Below are 21,618 nucleotides of genomic sequence, written 5' to 3' on the forward strand. Positions count from 1 at the left end.
GTCTTGAGTTCAATACCCAGAAACCACATGGTGGCTCACAACCATCTATAATGTGATCTAATGCCCTCTTCTGGCCTGTAGGCCTACATGCAGGCAGAGCACTGTATAATTAGCTAATTAATAGAATGTTATAGATTAATTAAAGTATCAGTAGCATTTCCTTTTCTTTTTTCCTAGTAAACTCATATACCTACAAATTATACCCCAGATCGTTTTTAGACATAGGATCCTATATACTGAGGGGAAATAAGTTTCAAATGATTTTTTAAAGTAAGAGTCAAAAGTTACTCTAAATCTGAAAATACATGTTTTCATTTTTATCTGTGACACACAGTGATTTCCTAGATTACAGTGCTTCTGGCTGACTATGGGTCCGTGAGCTCAGGGACTTAATGAGTTGACCTTAGGCTAGCCAACTAACTTCTGTGGACAGAATTGTGTTCTAGGTTTAAACTGTACTTGTATTCTTCTGTTAATGACATGAACCAGGTAGTATCAGCTCCTAATAAGAAAAGAGCATCCAGGCTGGAGATGTTCTTTCCATAGCTTTCTGTTCTTGCTACAGAGTATGGTTCCCAGCTCCCACCTGGTGGCTCACAATACATCAGTTACTCCAATTCCAGAGACTCTGAAACCCTTTATGGCCTCCATGGGCACTAGAAACACATGTGGTGCACAGACATACACACAGGCAAAAATGCCCATCCACATTCTAGCTCTTACAAACAAAGGTGCTATGAATATAGTTGAGCAAATCTCCTTGTTGTGTGGTGGAGCATCTTTTGGGTATATGCCCAGGAGTGGTATAGCTGGATCTTGCAGTAGCACTAGTCCCGATTTTCTGAGAAAGCACCAGATTGATTTCCAAAGTGACTGTACAAATTTGCACTCCCACTAGCAATGGAGGAGTATTCCCCTTTCTGCACATCCTCACCAGCATGTGCTGTCACTTGAGTTTTTGATCTTAGCCATTCTGATGGGTGTAAGATGGAATCTCAGAGTCACTCTGATTTGCATTTCCCTGAAGAATAGGAATGCCCACCTCTCATGTGCTAAGAATTATAAGCAGGTTAACACCATGCCCAACTCTGCATTTCAACTCTTACCAAATTTGAAATCAGTAATATAATAATAGGGAAACATAGTAAGTAGTTAGTTTTTCAATTATCATAGTATATACATGATATGTATTTTAAATTGGCAGAAATTTAACTACCCTACCCTGCTACAAAAACAGTTATGCAAATAAGTAAATTTATAACTAACTTAGAATACATGTCATAAACCACTAACAGGCCTCCATGGACCCAAATCCATCCTTTAAAGGAAGCTAAGCCTCATCATTTTGCTCACTATAACAGTGTGTCTCTTTAAGTGACTTGTGGAGAAGATAGGGGGAATTTTACTGTGAAAGCCATTTGGGAATGCCTGACAGCTGTGCAAGAAAGAGCTCTACAGATCGCGGTGAGAAGATCATCCCAGAGGGGTTGGAACCATTCAGCTTCGAGTTTTTCTTTGTGCCATTTGTAGATATCATCTGCAGCACAGCTATGATACGTGAAGAGTGAAGTAGCATACTAAGCTTATTTCACATCTAGAGAGTTTCTTTCTAATCAAAATCATTAGCCTCACAGAACAAAGACACCTTCTTTGTCTGCACACCTACAGGTCATAGGGCCAGGCGGAAGACTCTTCAGGTGCTGTGCCACACTTTTATGTACCCAGGCAATAAGGTATGTCAATAAAGAACCTTTTAAAAGGTGCATTAACCTGAAAATGCTATTAGGGAACAGATGAGAGTCTCACAGAAGACTAAAACGGTGTCAAGAGAGTCATTGTGTCTTGTGATGGGACTAATCTTAGAAAGGAACTTGGGCAAGATGATCTAGTTTGTGAAACAGATAAGAAAGTACCTGCTAATGCCTTCACATTCAGTATAGAGAAAGCAACACAGTGATACAGGGTCCTCAAAAGCCACACAGAAATTCAATATATGGATGCTCCTTATCCTTGGATTAGTGGAATATTCTATTCTAGACAAAGGAGCAATCTTCAAAAACAGATCACACAATTAAGTAATAGAAAAAACTAGGAAGACAAGACCATGACAGTTTAAATTTGATGACAGAACAGAATTAGACTGCCCTCTAGTGGAAATTCAAGAGAATTCAATAAATGAAGGGGTTTTTGTTTGTTTTGTTTTTTGTTTTTTGTTTTATGCTTTGTTTTTTTCACTGGACCACACTGAACTGAAACTTAAAATCACTTTTGCCCCAACTCAAGACACTCCTTCTACCTCAGCCTCCCAAGCACTGGGATTAAAGGCATGAAACACCATGCCTTATAATAGTAATGCAGTACTTTTCAAACTCGTATTCCCTAGATTTTGATTAAAAGAATGCACTGACTACTTCATCTAGTTTGAACTCTATTTTTTCCCTAGAGACATTTTCAATGCACAGACCACTACATTGTTAATCCTGTCACATTTAGAGAAATATTTTTAAAGAGTCTGTGTAACATAGGCTAGCCTTGAGTATACTATGTAGCAGAGGATGACTGTGAACTTGGATCCTCCTCCTCTTCCTCCCAAGTGCTAGAATTATACTGTGCACTGCCACTGCTGATTCATGCTACACAGTGGCTCAAACCCTTGGCTTACTGCATACTAGGTAAGCATTTTACCAACTGAGCTACAGCCCAGCCCTCATCTTCCAATGTTTAATGTTGTCCAAAACATAGTATCCATCTTCCGTTTTTAAATAAAAAAAAAAAAAAAAAAAGCCAAGTCAGACAGACTTCTAGTAGAACATTAGTACTCTCATGGCATACACTCAGACTTGTTCCAGAGCACAGAAACTATGCCTGGCCCACAGTACACAGGAGGCGCATCACAGGAACTATGCTAAGGAATGTGACTTTTGTCATTTCATTTAATCCTCTACCTACCCAGGCAAGTAGGTATATAGTCAGTCGCCCCTCAATATCCCTGGGGATTCCCATAGCCCCATGGCTGTCAAAATCTTTGAATGCTCAAGTCCCTAAAATAAAATGGCAGTTATCTGCATACAACTTACTCATTCTTTCATATGCATTAAATCACCTTTCTATTATTTAAAATACCTAATACAATGTAGAAAGTATTATGTGAATACCTATACTGTATAGTTTAGGAAATGACAAGATTGAAAAAATGTATACGTTGTCTAATGTAAACAATTTTAAATAAATATTTCTATGTACAGTTGACTGAATCTATGGATGCAGAGCCCACGAAGACCCAACTATAGTCTGATCCTCATTTACAAGGAGCATTTAAGACACCTACAGAGAAGGTTTCAGAGATGAGAGTTCACATTCACTGTTTTCTATTTTCCAGCATATCTTTGTCATTTATTTCCTAAATTGCAGCCTTACCAGTAACTATCAATTAAACAGGCATTTGTAAGCTAGATGGACCACATCCCATAAAAAAAAATTCAATATAAATGGATAGCCTTTGCTACTTAACAAGTCCTGAGGGGCTAGGCTTCCAAGACTGCTATTTATTAAGCCACAAGATAGTACAGCTAAAAGCATCATCAAAGGTCTTAAATTGCTCACATAATACAAATATCTTACTCTTATAAGGCATACGGTCTGGAAAACAATGCAAGACTGAAAGATGTAAGAAGCCTAGAAAATAGAGATAATCAGTGGATAATGTATTATATCCAACAGAGCCAGAAAAAAAAGAAGTCAAAGCTGGGGTGAGAATATGTCTCATCGGATGGATCTCCAGAGCCAATATTAAGCAGCTAAACCCTTGGCGGACATCTGTAATCCAGCACTGCTACAAGGAAATGAGCAGTAGAGACTAATGAATGACCAGAGGCTCACAGGCCAGCTAGTCTGACACACAGAGCAGAGAGTAGTAGAGAGTAACAAGAAGGAAAGTGGGAAGTGACACTCAAGGTGGTCCTCTGAACTCCAAATGCACACTCAAACACATAAATGTAGGCATGGTTGGGCAAACGGATGGACGGGCAAACGGACACACACACACAAATCAACAACACTAGAATTATGTACTATATTATTCTTTTTAATGTGTTAACTATGAATTTGATGAGTTCTTAGAAAGCACTGAAATGATAGCAAGTCCTGTTGAAACTGCTTTCACTCACACATCACACTTACCCAGGCTTGCCATCAAGGACTCCAAGTCCTGGAGGAGAGCTGGCAGCTGCTGCAGCTGCTCCTGCAGCTCGCTCAGGCTGGTCCTCTTCTTCTCCCAATGGGCAGAGAGCATGACCACCTCGCTGTCCACCAGCTGCAGCAGATCAGTACCAAGTTAGCAAGTGAGCTGAGGCCCAGTCAGTTTGTCTTTAGCAAAGATGTCGAAGACAGGGTCATTTCTTTGTTTTCTTCTTTTCTTAGGAAAGAAGCAACTTCATGTCCTGTACAGCAACTTTCAAACTGTTGTTGTATCAGGCAATCTTAACCCAAAGAAGAAAACTTCAAAAATGAGCTGATTACTTCTAGTATACTCTGTTTTTAAGGAAACTGTTCACAGGAAAATTTGCACCTAGGAAAAATAAGAATCAAAACAAAACAAGAACAAAAAACCACTAACAAAAAGAAAATACAAAGAAACAACAACAAAAAGGATTTACTGGTACTCATTTGCTGATTTGAGAAAAAGTTAAAATAAAATAATATGGCATAATATTTTTAAGGCATTATAAATCTTACCCTGGTTTATTAGATAACTCAAAAAGTCTAAAGTAAGGTTTAGGTAATGACTACTTTTCACCACAAATTAAAGTACAATATATTTAGATATTTAGACTTAACAATGGTTTATTAATTTACACTTTACAAAAACTAAAAATTATGTTCTACATATAGAATGTAGGCTTTATGTATAGAAAGAATATTGCAGAATGCACTAAGGTGTTTTAATCTAAGGGAATGAAAGGTTGAACAACTTTCAGAAATCACCACAGATAATTATACTAACATATTTTGAGCATTTGCTACAGGCCAGATTCATGTTAAGTAATTTAGAGATATCTTACTTAAATTAAACCTTGTATGTGGCTTGCAAGCTAGTGGCCTATGTGGAGTAGTTAGCAGCCGCGGAGCATTTAGCAGGTGGAGCTGAGCATGAGAAGCTAAGTCACCATGGGCAAGTCTTTCAAAGGATTTTGGGATCCCAGTCTCCTCCTCTGGGTCATTTACTCCTCAACTACAGTGAAATGAACAGTTTCTCCACCAAATGCTCCTCAACATGGCACACCAACTACAGGCCTAATAGCAAAAGGGCCAAACAACCACAGATCTAAACTATAAGCCAAAATAAAACGTTTCTCTTTACAAAGTTGATTAGCTCAAGTATTGTGTCAGAGCAATGAAACTGATTAACATAGCATTATGCTATGTAGTTTGTCTTTGGTACACTAATCTGTTTCTGTCTTCTCTTTATCCATTAAATGTGCCAAACACCACTTAACTTTGCTTAACAAACAACTTGTTTAGACAAACTACATAGCTTCAGCCTCTCAAATGCTGGGATTCCAAGTGTCCATCACCACACCTGGCTTAAATTTTCATCCTTGAAGCTGGGTACTGTATTTCATGATTGCCTCAGAGGCCGTCTTTGCTTCTACGACTCAAACTTCAAATAGCTTATGTTATTTCTAAGGAGGAAAAAGTCTAATTCATCTGTGAGAATCTGAGGGACCTACGTGCAAACTCTGATCCACAGGGACTTGTCGGTTGTCAAAAGATGTGAGTGATGTAGATGCCTTAAATTAGGAGTAAATGTGCATGCAGGAAACACCACTCAGAACCCTAAACTATGTGAAGACAAAGCACAGTGACAAATCCAGGGGAAAGCTTTACCAACTGTTCTGAGGACTGTCACGTTTCCCTGTTCCTTCCCTAGCTTAACCATTCACCAGGAATGTAGCCACTTCAAAGGTCAAAGAGCGCATGTAGCCTCCCAGAACCAGTGCACCACGGACAAAGCCTCCTGCTTTGTTTATAACCACTGTGACTTCAGTTCCTCCTCCTTTTCGCCTTAGGAATTCCCTCCACTTTTATTTAGTACATGTTAAAGAGTTCACAATATACATATGTGTACATACATGGGTTTCATAACTGAAAGTCCTAACCCTGCCCTTCTATCAGCCTTTACATACTTGCTCCTCTTATACTACGTTATGAGTAATGACTCTTCAGTTGTGCACAGGGCCAGAGCTCAGTACTACAAGTGGGTCCAGCCTCTTTTTTCACTGTTACAAATCAAACAAGACAAACACCCCTTTTATTGTGGCTGGACCTGGCACTTAGCATCGAAAAGGGGCAATCTGCCAAAGGGTAAGATCAGGAAACTCTACCTCGCCAGCATCTGCACATTCCTTTGCTCTTCTGTGAAGTGCTGCCCACGTATCCTCATACCTAAAAATGTAAAGAATAACTTAAAATGCAAACAGATATTGAAAGGAAACACATCTAGCTGAGTTTATAATATACTGTGGCTGCAGAAAGGAGCCAAAAAATAATGCCATATGTCACAAAGAGCATAAAAGGCAATTTGTAGAATAAAATACCCAGAGATGCTAATCACACAAACAGTTGAATTTTCTTGAATGGAAAAGAGAAAAAAAAATTTTTTTTTGAGAAAGGTCTCAATATGTAGAACTGGCTAGCACAGTGCTTGTTATAGACTTCAATACTCAGCAATTCTCCTGCTTCTGCCTCCCAATTACTGGAATGAAATGTGTAGAAACCACCACTCCTGGCTAATAAAAACTTTAAAATTATTTTCTCTTATCTGTGAGTGCTTTGCCTGAACATGTGTCTGTGAGCCACGTGTGCCTGGTGCCCAAGAAGGCCAGAAGGGAGTGCTAGCCCTTCTGCAGACAGCTGTGAGCTACCATGTGGACGCTGAATACTGGGTCCTCTGAAAGAACACTGAGCCATCTCTGAAGCTCAGAAAAACTTTTCTTTACAGTAGGAATAAGAGTAGTAACTTTAAAGCTGGGTGTGGTGGTACACGCCTGTAATCCCAGGATTTGGGAGGCAGAGGCAGGCGGATCGCTGTGAGTTCGAGGCCAGCCTGGTCTACAAAGTGAGTCCAGGATGGCCAAGGCTACACAGAGAAACCCTGTCTCGAAAAACCAAAAAATAAAATAAAAAGAGGCAGCATACTGACTAAATATGCGTGGTCCTAGATACAGAAAAAAAGGTATCCGTAAGTGATGGAATCCAAATGAATCTGTTTGCAGTAATATAGTTACCAACGTAAGTTTCCTGTTTTGATCATCATACTCTGGTTATACAAAATGCTCTAATTTTATGTTATAATAAAGCTGAAATCATCTCAAAATAAAAATTTCAATTTTAATTATGACTATTGTTATTATTGTGTGTGAGCATGCATGATGGACACACATGCCATGCATGGCACATGTGTGGAGATCAAAGGGCAGCTCTGTGGAGTTGGTTTTCTTTCCACCTTTACATGGGTTCTGGGAACCGGACTCAGGTTGCCAGGCTTATACAGTAAGTACCTGCTCAGCCATCTAGCCTTCAAAACAAAGAAAAAAAAAAAATACAATTTCTAAACATAATATTTTCTATATGGCTGTTGAGAAAAAAATTTGATTTTCTATCTTCTCTAAAATTCTATCAAAGTTATTTTCTGCTCTCAGCAGCTGCAGCACTCACAACAGCAGGCCCTGCACCTCACCTGAACAGCACAGTAAAGCTGGCCGTGGTGGAGGGGGCACAGGTGTGCTGGCCTGAGGGTGAGAGCAAAGGGGAACTGGGCCAGCCACTTGTGAAGTAGCATGGGTTGAGAGTACTGCCCTCCTCCCCTCCCTTCCCTACCTTGATACCTGTGGCAATTAGTCAAGAGAGCTGGCCCCCAAGAGCATGAGGGTAGGAGAGTTATCCCTGCCTCCCACTGGCTGCAACAATAAGGGAGGGGGGCTTTCACCTCACCTGGGCAACACAATGGAGCTGGCCCTGATGGCAAAGGAACAGGTGGGCCAGAGCCAGGGTATAAGAGCAAGAGACTTGACCCAACTCCTCACAGGCTGCACACTTAGGAGGTTGGGCCCTGTGCCTTAACTGAGCAGCACAGTGGAGATGGCTCTGTTGGTTTGGGTGAATGGGTCCAAGTGGATGAGAGCAGGAGGTGACCTTGCCTCCTGCGGATGATGACTGCTCCTAGCTGGAGCAGTGCTGGAGAGCGCACCCTGGTGGTACGGATGAGGGAGAGCCAGCAGGCTGAACAGCTCAGCTTCCACCCAGGCCCAGATCCAGGACTTTGAGTTGGCCCACTACAAAATCTGTATCATCTGTAAACAGCTTGGACTTGTGAAAGGGCCAGTCCTGCTGATCAAAGCTGCAGGATTCCATGACACAGGGCAAAGACAGAATGACCAGGAAGAGTCCTAGTGAGGATCCAATATTGAAGGTATCACACACAGAAGCCAGAGACCTTGAACCAGACCATGACTCATTGCAATGAACATTTGCAAGTGAAGATGTCTGGACAGGGGCATATACTGTGAGACACTCTGGGATATACTAGAGCTTCCACAATAAAATGTTTTCTATGCTTTGTCTTTTTGTTTGGTTTTGTGTGTGTGTTTTTAATGTGTGTGGGGGGGGGGGTTTACAAGGGCAAAGGGCATATACAGGCAGATGGAGAGATGCATGGGAATAGGGTGCATAATGTGAAACTCACAAAGAATCAATATAAATTTTTTAAAGTTATTATCTGAATTCATGGTGCCTCTCTTCATAGTCATAGAGACACTTTCCAGTTGGACTTAGATAGGAAAGCCAATCTGATAATTCCAGCGACTGCCAACCAGTATCCACATGTAATGAAAAACACTGTACAACATTACATAATTAATACAGCCTTACTGTCACTGCCAACTAACAGAAAGCTTGACATTTTTACCTCTGGTGCATGTAACTGTGAGTATCAATTAAAATCAGCAAGTATTTATTGAATGCCAGGTACTGTTTGGCACCAGAGTTGCCGAGATGAATTATACTTTTCCAATTTTGTTGTCTCAGTAATTAGCACAGAGGACTTACTAAGTATCTGCTGAGTAAAAGAATGATCATGCTAATTTTAAACCCAGACGTCATGGCAGACTGACCATCACACGGCTACCATTTAAACCCCTTGTTCTCAACCATCTCCCATTGCCTTTTCTGCTAGCACACTCATATGTATCACTCTCTCACACCAACTGAGTTTGTCACTTTTCTGCTGAATTGTCATTCCCTATATCATAATACAGATTCACCAAATGTATTAGTGTCTATTCTTGCTGCTATGATAATACATCTGACAACAGCAACTTTTAGGGCAAAGGGTTTATTTAGTTCATATTCTAGCTTATAACTCACCATTTTGGGGAAATCAAAGCTATAGAGATTTGAAGCAGCTAGTCACATTACATCTACATCAAGAGCCAACAGTAATCAGGACACAGTAGGTGCTCAGCTGACTTTCTCCACTCCTATACAGTCCAAGATTTCCTGTCAGCTTGTAGGGTTCTGCTGAAGAGGCTGGTGTAGCCAGACAGCCAATTGAGCTCGGACTCCTTTTCTCAGAGGGGTTTTCTCTTCCCCTGGTCTGGGACCTCCAGATCCTCTAAGAAGCATCACATAGCCCTCAGGCAAGATTACAGGCCTGACTCTTTCCTGATAAGAAACTTGCTCAGCAAGCATCTGGGAATTTCTGGAAGTATCCCCACCCTATGCTAAGGAGATCCTAACCTTAAGCAAATGACCTTTAATCCTACCTAGAAGTTTTTTCCCCACCATAGGATAATAAAGTACTGGTTTTCCTTCTTGTGATAGGACCCTGTGCTACTGCATGTAGATTAAGTATCCTGGCACCTGTAGCCCAAGTGAGGAAGACACATTCACTCACAAGCCCTTCCCACTGCCCAAGGTTTATAAATAAAAGCTGGCTGGCATGCTCTCTCAAATACTCCTGTCATTCCTCCACCATGACTGTCAGAGGCTCCACTTATTCTGGGTAAGAATCACCGCTGGATGCCTGGGGCTTGGTTATCAGTCAAAGCAGTCAAGGCAGCGATGGCAGAGCCTGCTCCATTGCCACTAGCTCAGTCTGAGCACTGGTGAAGAACAGCTGGGATGGTGTCTCATTGGACCGGCCTGCTGGCTGGTTTCAAACATCCTTCCGCCAACATTTCAAACTTCCTTTGGCCAATGTCCTCCACAAAGGGCTATAACACTTTTGGTACCATCATGAACTTGTGGAGCTCTTGAGTCTCCATTGCTATCTGATACCAGCAATCTTATTCTAAAAGAGCTAAACTGTAACACCCAGTGGAAAATCATTTCCACCTCCCCTGGTGAGACCAGGAGCCTTGCCTACCCTATGGGTCTCTCCCTAAAGCACTCTAGCTGCTCTTAAAAGAAACAGGACCAGTGACCTCGAGGTCATTCATTCTTGTCCAGAGACAAGCAGCACCCAGACCAGTCTGCCAGAAGCAGAGCCCAGGCCACCCAGCAGATGCTGAAGGGTACCAGGGGAATTGTATCACCTATAGTGGGTTTGTCTTCCCACATCAATTTACATAATTAAGACAATGTCCCTACAGACATGCTCTTAGGCCAAACCTAATTTAAACAATTCATCTTTGAGACTTCTTTCCCAGGTAATTCTGGATCACTACACCCAGCTGTTAATTTTCTTTATTATGAGGCTATTATGCTTTTGGGCACTGCAATAGACACTCTAATACAAAGACTACAAAGGCATGCTACTTAGCCTTTCATGGGTCTTAACTGTCAGTTACAATTTTCAAATTTTCATTCCTGAGAGGATCCATTGCCAAGGGAATGGTGCCATTCTCAGTGGCATAATCAAGACAATACACTCAGAGATGTGGCCACAGGTCAATCTTATCAAGACAATCCCTCAAAGCAAACATTATACATCTCATGCAGCCTTGAAACTAATCCCACGCAGTCATTTTTAGTACATGGATGACTTACCACATGTTACCAAGATAAAGACCCTGGCTATAAATTCAATCAAAAATTTTGCTTTCATATTTAAGTCAATGACAGAAAAATGAAAGGAAAAAACATACTCATAATGCACTACTTAATTCAAATAACTACTGAACACATTCTCTATGGACTGCATCAGAACTAGTGGAAGAGTCCATAGGCAGATTAACATGTCAACAGCTACCCTGTACTGGACAAGGCTTTTATAAAGCATTAGAACTATAGGGATTTGAAAGACTGATTCTTAAAAACCAGTGATACCAGGGAGAGATGTCAGTCACGGCAGTGGCCACTTGTAACCCTTGCACTGTGCAAGATGAAATCAGGAAGGTTCCTGGGGTTCAATGGACAGCCAGTATAATCAACTTGGCAAGTGCCAGGCCAGGAACCTACCCTGCCTCAAAAATAATAAAAATAAAAAATAAGGTGGGCACCTGAGGAGCAACACTGAGGTTAAGCTTTGACCTCCATGTGAGCACACACAAAGCTACGATTTACAAGACAAAGAAGAAAGAGGAAAGAACTGGACGCACTAGGAGTTAGTCTCACTAAGGAGACCCAATTACACTGACAGACTCTGTTTAAGAAACCAGTCTGATGACTTGCTAATTCTAGGGGAAGGCCTAGATGGAAAACAGCTTTAATTTTGGTCAATCTGATTTTATTAGTGTGCCAGCTACCCATGCCCATAGGCCCCCAGGACCCAAAGCTGTAGTCATGTACTTGCTCCTTGAAACAACTTATGCAGAGCAAAGGCAGTTAATAAGAAACCTGTCTTACAGTTATTAGAGAGCTGTGTTCTGGTCACTGCGTATTCCTTCTCATCAGGGAGGTGTAGACAAAGAGGCAGCCACTGCTACCAATCCCTCAGTTATGCCAAAGACACTTTGAGCAGATTTAAAACGACAGCATCTGATTTCTGCCTCCCATCACTTTTCTTTTCTTTTCCCTTCCTCCCTTCCTTCCTTCCTATTAGGTGCCATCCTTGAAAGAGTAGAACAGAATGTTCAAGAGCAACCACTTACATAGAGGAATTAATGTGACTGAAACAGGTTGGGCACATAGCTCAGTGTCAGCCTGCCTAGCATAAGACCCTAGATGTAGTCCCATGCAGTTTGTATGTAAGTGGTACACAAATGGTTTGTTTGGTTGGTTGGTTGGTTTTGGTTTTTCAAAACAGGATTTCTCTGTGTAACAGCTCTAGCTATCCTGGAACTTGCTCTGTAGACCAGGCTGGCCTCAAACTCACAGAGATCTACCTGCCTCGGCCTCCCAAGTGCTGGGATTAGAGGCGTGCGCCACCACCGTCTGGCTCACTAATGGTTTTTAACTATACTTCTTTTCAGGTTCACTTACACCCTTTACACAACAAACACAAGAAAAGAATTAGCACCAAATAAACATTTGTAATCTCAAACAAGGGAGGAAAAGGCCTCCAGATTTAGCAACTACAAAAGAAAAATTCTAATTACAAACTAAAAACACTGGCTATCAATGTATAGAAATAAATAAATATAGATCAGGGAAGTAGCTATCTTCCACAGTATATACCTGCCAGTTCTCATATTAGAGACTGTCACCAACATTAATAACACAGAGACTTATTTTCTAGCATTTCTGGTACAGTTGATATACTATAAAATTCAGATTTAGGTGTATCAGTCATGATTGTCATTACACTCGTAAGACTGTACAATTATCACTAAAATATTTTCATCATTCTAAAAAGAAGCCTCATACCTACCTTCCCACTAGCAGTTGTTACCACCTGCACCTCCCACCAAACACTGGTAACCACTTATCTTCTATTCCCCACAGTTTGCTGCTCTGGAGATTTTATATAGGTGACTGACAAACATATGCCATTTGTGCTGCATCCTTTTTCAATTAGCATAATCATTTACATTTTATCCAAGTTTAACCCATATCAGTCTTTCATTTTCATGGCTAAATAACACTTTATTATATGGGTGTTTTGTTGACGGACATTTATGTTGTTTCTTCTTTTTCAGTTATGAATATAACTACTACACATATTCAGGGTTCAGGTAGTTTTATGTACATGTAGATAAAGATATAAATACACACAGAGGGAGGGGATGGAGAGGGAGGGAGAAAAAGAGAGAGGGAGACAGGTGTGTGTGTGTGAGAGAGACAGAGAGAGAGAGAGAGAGAGAGAGAGAGAACCCCTCTCACTATGTTGTGCAAGTTGGCCTCAAACTTACTCATGATCCTCCTGCTTTAGCATCCAAGCGCTTAGACTACAGGCATGTGCTACCATACCCAACTCTCTGTTTTCAATTTCTTAAAGTAAAATTGCAGTTTTATGTGGTAATTCTGTATCTAAATTTCTGACAGACTATGAAACTATTTTCCAAAGTGGCTGTGTCATTTTTTATGCCTACCAAGAATGTATAAAAATGTTAATTCAAGCTGGCAGTAGAAGTATACATCTTTAATTCCAGTACTCAGGAGGCAGAGGTAAGTGGATCTCTTTGAGTTCAAGGCCAGCCAGTCTACATGAGTTCTAGGACAGCCAGAGCTATGTAGAGAGACCCTATCTAAGGAGGAAGAAGATGTTACCTCGCATAGGCCCTTCCAAATTTAGCATGGTACATCTTTCTAGCTGGACATGCTAACACACATGAAGCGGTATCTGACTGCTGTTTTTATTTGCACTTCTCTAATGATGTCAATGATGCCGCATGTTTTTTTCATGTTCTTATGGGCCATATTATACCTGCTAAGTAATTCCAGTCCAGCGGAGTACTTTGATAAATATGGAGCAGTCCTGCCAAGAGAAACACTTATTAGATCTGCTGTAGATACACTCAACTTTAAAAAACTGTTACACACACAAGAATTCAGGCATTGACAATTATTATATAAATAATTTTTAAAAGATTTACTTATTATTTAGACAGTATTCCACCCACATGTGAGCCTGCACACCAGAAGAGGGCACCAGATCTCATTGTAGATGGTTGTGAGCCACCATGTGGTTGCTGGGAATTGAACTCATGACCTTTGGAAGAACAGACAGTGCTCCTAACCTCTGAGCCATCTCTCCAGCCCTGTGTAGATAATGTTAAAGCCATTAATGAGGGGCTGAAGCAGTTAAAAGAACAAACAGGCTGATCTTCCAGAGGACTTGGTTCAATTCCCAGCACCCACAAAGCTGTTCACAACCATTTATAACTCCAGTCCCAGGGGACCCAACACCCTCTGCTGGCTTCCATGAAAGACATTTATGTGAGCAAAACACCCATATACCTAATTTTTTAGAAAAAATTAAAACCACCAATTAAAATGCTGGAGAAATGGCTCAAGTTGCTCTGGTAGAGGACTCAAGATTTGGCTCCCAGTACCACATCAGGCAGCTCACAATTGCTTGCAATGTCAATTCCAAGGGATCTGGTGCCCTCTTCTGACCTCTGTAGGCCCCTCATAGAAGTGGTGCACATAAAATGCACCATGTGCAGGCATATGTGTGCACACACAGACACACAAATACTGACAAATGTAGCAGAATTTTAGCAAAACCATTGTATCTGGCATGAATCTGGAGTGATGGTACGTAAGGCTGTGAAGTGGCCTTTTGTCAGCGATTGTTATCAGGGGTTTTATGGAGTTGTTCCTTTAAAGGATTCTCAGAGCCTTTGCATAACTTCGCCCTGAGACAGGCCTGCCTGGCACACCAGGAAGTCTCTATGGCTGAGAATTATTTTAGGTGATGGTTCCTTCAAGACAACCCCTGGATCAGATAAGAGGTTTTGATATGTGGAAACTGTCTTCTTAAAAGTACCTTTTATGGAACAATAAAAAGTGCTTCCAGGACCCTGCCAGTGTTTAGTCACTGAGAGGCTGATTCCCCTGCTGCTTGAGAAGCCAAAACTCATCCCGCTGTGTCCCTCTTTCTTTGATCAATTGTCCCACATAATCCAAAACACCAACATACAATTTACTTAAACTTTTGGAAAAGTACATTACTTCAGGATGGTGTCCTACAACAAAACCATATTACTTTGTCAGGCAGAGACTGTCTCTAACATATAATGCAATAAATTTTTTCATATAATATTAGATTAAATATGCTGCATCAAAGCTCACTGTTTGCAGCTGAAATTGAATTTGGTCACATACTTTAAAAAAAACAACACAATGCTAGTGTCCACCTATAAAACATGTAACATGTCTACAAGGACTAACTTATCGACTTCTATTCCATTATTAATTGCTTTTCAGTAATCCAGATCTTATAATCCTGATCTTAGCATACTAATTAATTGTAAGCAACAATGACTACTGACTGTCCTAGAGTAAAATGATTTATACTTGTTGTGTTGTAATATTTATAAAGAATCAATACCTTTTTGTGGTCAGATGCACTCAACAGACCTGAAGTCAATAAAACGATTCTCTTACAAACTCAACCAAAAGTTATATGAAATTCAAACTGTACAATTAAAGCTCTTGGCACAAACTTACCTGGGCTTGCCTTTTACTTTTGCTTCTCTTGACTTGTCACTTAAAGTCTTCAGCCTATAAATTAATAAATATAAAATATGTTTTTAACAAGACAAGAAATTTTCAACCCCATAGGGACTTTAGCCCATCCCCACTCCCAAAATTACAATACCCAGCAATCCATTTAATGCAAAAATAATTTGTATATCTCTCTAGCTAGGTTTAAGAAATTATATAAAGTCCAAATAAATAAATGAAAGAAAGAAAGAAAAATCTCCACAGACAAAAGCCAAGGAGGATGTTTTTACAGCCATGTTCTACCATTTTGACTCCAGCCTCTGAAAGGCATTAAGTAGTGACAATTTAGATAGAGTTCTCCTAAGACTGTGCTATACAGCAGTGTACCTACTCAAGTAGGATTATGTATACAGGTGAGTATAGAAGGTGGTAGGCCCTGCTGCAGGGCATGGCTAAGGTACTGCTAAGGCTGTCTTCATAACATATATCTATACTGGCCTCTCAAATGCACAGTTCTAAAGTATCTTTTAATTTCTTAAATTTAACATACCAACTTTTCTGCCTCCCCATACATAAAAGAGCAAAAACTAATTAGAAATAAAAGGTAAAGAGATTATCAGAGAGAACATAAAACTGCTGTAAGATCCAGCAAGAGCTTCCCCGTGCGGCTCCTTAACAACCATCTGTTTAAAAAATTGGTCTTTAACCAAATGTAATATGTGGAACGTATGTGATCTGGGCTTGGGAAATCAGCTGTAAAAGGCATTTCTAAAAAGCAAGGGAATCTGATTATGGACTGATCAATCAATGAACCAGTGCTAATTTGGTTAGTCATGACTGTGGCAGCACATTTAGGACCGTCTGTTAGTGAATAGACAGCCCCATGAGAGGTGCTGTGGATTTTGTACAACTGACTATGACAGGAAAGACAAAGATGCCAACACTTGAAGATTGTTGACTGAGAATTGGGTATATAGGGTTCCCATAGCTATTCTATTTTTATGTTTGAAGCCTTTATTAAAAAAAAAAACAAAAAACAAAACAGTTTTTAAGCTAGAAATGGATATGCATGACCATAATCTCAGCAGTTAGAGAAGCTGAGCTAGGGTGGTTAAGTACTGAAGGCCAACCTGCGATCTTGTCTCAAATTTTTTTTCTAACAACAGAAAGTCTTTAAATAATCTTTCTCATCATACATTAAAGGGGAAGGAGGAGAAGGAAGAAGGAGGAGGAGGAGGAGGAGGAGGGAGGAGGAAGAGGAGGAAGGAGGAGGAGAACCATTATCAATGTAACAAAATTTAGAATAAAATGCAAGGACAAGAATTAAGGAAGTTTAGCAAAGAAAAAGATGAGGGTTATAGGCACTATTATTTTTTTAAGTTCTTTTTTTGTTTGTTTGTCTTTTAAAGACATAGTCTCACTGTGTATGTCTCCCTAGCTGTCCTGGAACTCACTATGTAGACCAGAATGGCCTCAAACTTATAAAAATCCACACGCCTCTGCCTCCTGAGTACTAGGATTAAAAGCATGCACCACCATACCTGGCTCTATTATTTTTATTTTTAGATAAAAATATGACATTGAATATGTTTCCTCTTTTTTAAAAAGCCAATCAGTTGCTCTCTACAAATACCCTTAAGACTGGAAGAACACTGGAGGTAGTCTAGCATCTCTATATGGAGACACCCACATTTCTCAGACAAATTCTGAGCTGCAAACTTAATAAAGTCTAGTTCATATTCTCATGGACACTGGGGAAGAAATACTAATCCAGGTGAATTCCCATGTTTCCTCAAATATAAAATACTAGTATTTTATCCAACCACATAGATTTTCCAAGAACTAAATAAAACTTCTAATATGAGAAAATTAAGGTCTAATTCAGTGAAAAAGCACAGTTATTACTTGAAGACAAGTGCATTACTATCAAGAGAGTTGAGAAGTAGAGCTGAGACAGCCTCGTTGGCAGAGCTCCATCAAAACAAGCCTGAGGCCTGAGTTCAGACCCCTAGGATCTGCAAAGGCCAAGGCAGCAGCTACAATCCCAGCACGTGGGAACGGAGACACGCAGCTCCCTGGAGCTCGAAGTCCAACCAGCCTAGTGGAATTGATGAGCCCCAGGTTCAAAGAGAAGCTCTGTCTCACAAAACAAAGCAAGGTGGAAAGTGATGAAAGAAAAACAAACAAAACCAGCATGGCCTCCGGCCTCCGTGTGCACTCATACACACACACACACACACACACTGAAAAGCTATGCACATTACTGATTTAGGGTGAAACACCACAGAGCTTCCAATGTACCAGTTCCTATGAAAGGGTCTCCCACCCTATTGTCGGTCTTCTTTCCCAACCACAAACTCTCAGATGGTACAGGTGCTGTGCGTATACTAATACATGGACTATCCTAATAAACAAACTAAAGCACACTTTGCAGTTCAACCACTGAACCTCAAATGTGTTACAATCGTTCAATAATTTTATTTTTCGAAGGCTCCAGGCGTGTTAACTTGACACTAGCACACTTATTTCTTCAAGTTTTGAAGATGATGAATGCACCCTAGTCTGAGTTCACACATCACTAGTGTCTTTTAACATTCAGTTTACTGGGCTTTGCTTCTGTAACTTTGGTAGCTGCAAGATCCAGCCTGATGTCAAACACTTCTTGGTATGCACAATGCAAAGCTGAGTATATGGCCTCTCGCACCTTTATCAAGGATGGATTACATAAAAAGGGCACATTACACACACATGCAGACCAGCACTCACACCCTTAAACAAAATAAGTCTAAAAAGTGAAGGTGGAGAGCAAAAGAGGAAAGCACCTGGTACTACTGTCTCACAACACATGGGTACACGCACCTACACATACATACACATAGCACTTACATTTGGGGGTGGGGAGGGAAGGAAGGGCCTGTCAGCTGAGGGAGTAACTTGGTGACAGACTGCCTGTCTACCACAAAGTCCTGGGTTACATTCCCAGAACCTAAAAACTAAGAAACGGCCAGGCAGTGATAGCACACACCTTTAATCCCAGCACTTGGGAGGCAGAGGCAGGTGGATTTCTGTGAGTTCTAGGCCAGCCTGGTCTACAAAGAGAGTTCCAGGATGGCCAAGGTTACACAAAGACACCCTTTCTCAAAAAACCAAAACAACAACAACAAAAACAAAACAGCCTGAGGAAACAAAGAAATCCTAGAAAAGACAACATCTCAAGGAAAGCTTTGCCTACAGATCACACTATAAATTAAATTATTAAATACTCTTTATTTAAAACTACAGAAGAGAAAAAAAATGAAGATATCGAACAAGAAGAGAGTTGGGGGTAATGGCACCTTTGAAAGCATGACAAATGGGAAACACAAGCCTGTAATACACAGCCATAAACCTTCATGAAATCTGAGTTTCAGTTCCCTGAAGAGCTTTACATGCTTAATACCTATGCTTTTGCTCATATCTGCTTAAAACAAAACAGCAAAGTATGTTCTTCTAGTGGTTTCCCACAGAGCCAAGCCAGTCTCGAAAGAAAGAAAGAAAGAAAGAAAGAAAGAAAGAAAGAAAGAAAGAAAGAAGCCTGTTCTATAGGAACCCCTAAAATGGCTCCAGGAACCAAGTCAAATGAAAGCAGAATTTCAGGAAAACTCTACATGAGACCCAATGATCCCCAGTTCCAAGGCTTCTGGGTGCACCTGCTACCCACTTAGGGAGAAGAATCCGATACAGTCACAACACTAGGTTTGTGCTGGTGCTGCTACCATGGATCAAGTTTAAGAGGAAAGGCCATAGGAGTGGAGTGTGGTGCCTAGCATGTGGGCCACTGGGTTCTATTCCCAGCATTGGGGAAAAAAAAAAAAAAGCTAGAAATCTAGATGGTTCCTCCAGACCATCTATAACCTCTACTGTGTTCTTTGACAATCATGACTGTACAATGCATTTCCCATTAGGTCTGAAGGGATGTAGATATTGAGGTCCCTTGTAGCTAAATTTCCTTCCCTTGGGGAGACCTCTTCCTGGCCCTAAGGTCCCAATGACAAGCCATATATCTACAAAGTTCACTTTGGGGAAACAATGAGTTTATTGAACTTCCTTACAGAGCACAGGTGAGGCACTGCTTACAGGGGTGTGGGTGCCTGTAGTAACAAGAGGGAGCTCAGCTTCTCCAGTCATCCCCAGGTAGCCCTCTCTGGAGGCCATATGTAGTATGGAATAACCAGGTAGCAGGGAGCCCTTGGATACTCAGGTGAGGGGCGTCCTATAAATAGTAAGCAAGCCCAGCTTGGATCATTCTTTTGCACTTGGGAAGCAGCTGAATTCCACAAGATGGCAGTTTCCTTGCTCCGAGGAGTCATGGAGGACATCAATGGGTAAGATTTTGTGACTAAAGTGTCATTCTCTTAGGAGAACAATAAAATAGTCCTATTTCAGGGAAGAGGGTAGAAAGATGTCTCAGCCGTTGAGAAGACTTGTTCTTCCAAAGGATTCAAGTTTGGTTCCCAGCCCCCACATGGCAGCTCTCAATTCTGTGTCACCCCAGTTCCAGGAGTCCCCATGCCTTCACCACTTCTTTGCAGGCAACTGCACATACATGATAAGCACACAGAGACACAAAAACATACACATAGATTAAAAAAAAAAAAAATCACAAAGGAAATTTTCCTGGAATTAAGACTCCAGAGCTGCATAAATTGTCAGAAACTGAAACAAGGAGAAAATCTGAGAGTTACTGCTCCTGCCAGCTGTTAGGAATGACAGGGCACACATCAAACTAAGGAACCTACTGACTGCAACTTGAGCACAGGACACATGAAATTGTTTTAGGAGGCAGTTAGTTGCTCTGTCTGCCGAACACTTGCTCTACCTACCAAGGGTCCCACAGGGACACCAGGTTCAATCTGATAGTCTGCCATGGCTCAACTGAATCCCTATTACAACAGAACGTGTACTGCGTAGAGGAATGTTAATCAGAACATAGCTGTTGTGGCAAGAGATCCCATCCAAAGACCTTCTAGATCTATGTGATCCAGCTGGCCAAAGGTAACATCCAAACATCTTCTAGATCTGTGTGATCCGGCTGGTATACAGACACACCTTTAATCCAGGAGACAGAGGCAAACAGATCTGAGTTCAAGGACAGCCTGGTATAGAGCAAGTATCAGGTAAAGAAAAGCTGAGGTCCAGGCATGGTGGTACATGCCTTTAATCCCAAACGAAGGTAAGTTAGTTTGTAGAAGAAAGCACTCATGTTTGAAAGTAATGTCTAATTGAGTGCCAGAAAAGGTGACAAACCAGAGAAAGATTTGACAGAATAGGAAAAAAATCCCAATTCTCAGGAGAAGAGAGAAGAAAGGGAAGCTACTTAAGATTAAGAGGCAGAGTGGTTTTTATACCAAAACAGTAATAGAGATGGGAAGCAGAGAGAAAATTCAGGTGAAGACAAATGAACCAGAAGCCTGAGCTTAGAGCACATTGCTGAGTTAGTTTGAGGCCAAGCAGAGCAATTCTGTGCTGAGAGAGAAGCCAGATTACGTAAGTCAGCTGATTTAGAAGAGTCTGAGCCAGAACAGCTGAGTTGAACCAGCCAGCCCCAAGCTCAGAAATAACAAGTAAGGGTGAGCTTATTAAGCAGTAAGTCTCAGAGGCTGAAAACATTCTAGGCCTAGGTTAGACTGTACAGAGGGCTAGAAGCTTCCAGGACTAGGCCTAAGTTAGCAGAAGGAGATGCAGTAAGCCTCCAAGACAACAAATGAGCCAGGAAAATACAAGTTACTTTTACGGTGCTGTGTTTAATTTCTTAGGGCAAGGCCAAAATGGTCAAGTACATAAAACAGAATAAGTAGCTCTCAAGCAGGAATATTGAAAAGATTAAAAGATGGATTTTTTTTGTTTTGTTTTGTTCTCTCAATAAAAACTGTGTAGGAAATTGAAGACCCGATCAAAGGTTCAGTGGTTTAGAGCTGCCTTTACCAGGCAGACACACATAATTTGAAGAGTGTTATTCTCCTGCCAGGTAACAGGATAATGGTGCAGAGTCCGGTGGTCTGTCAGCTAAGTAACCTGTGCAGAAAGGAA

General features: G+C 40.9%; 1 protein-coding gene across 1 annotated transcript in view; it reads right to left on the reverse strand.

Moving 5' to 3' along the window:
* The window catches only part of Dtnbp1 (dystrobrevin binding protein 1), a 77,168-nt gene that overhangs the window by 53,544 nt on the left and 2,006 nt on the right, over positions 1–21,618 (reverse strand). The window contains exons 2-5 of the mRNA XM_051170676.1: positions 15,553–15,606; positions 13,805–13,855; positions 6,384–6,444; positions 4,180–4,312 (exon numbers count right to left, since the gene is read on the reverse strand). Coding sequence (XP_051026633.1) covers positions 4,180–4,312; positions 6,384–6,444; positions 13,805–13,855; positions 15,553–15,606 — 299 coding nt within the window. The remainder of the gene's footprint in view (positions 1–4,179; positions 4,313–6,383; positions 6,445–13,804; positions 13,856–15,552; positions 15,607–21,618) is intronic.

The sequence above is a fragment of the Acomys russatus genome, chromosome 3 (assembly GCF_903995435.1).
Source record: "Acomys russatus chromosome 3, mAcoRus1.1, whole genome shotgun sequence".
Classification (NCBI taxonomy): Eukaryota; Metazoa; Chordata; class Mammalia; order Rodentia; family Muridae; genus Acomys; species Acomys russatus.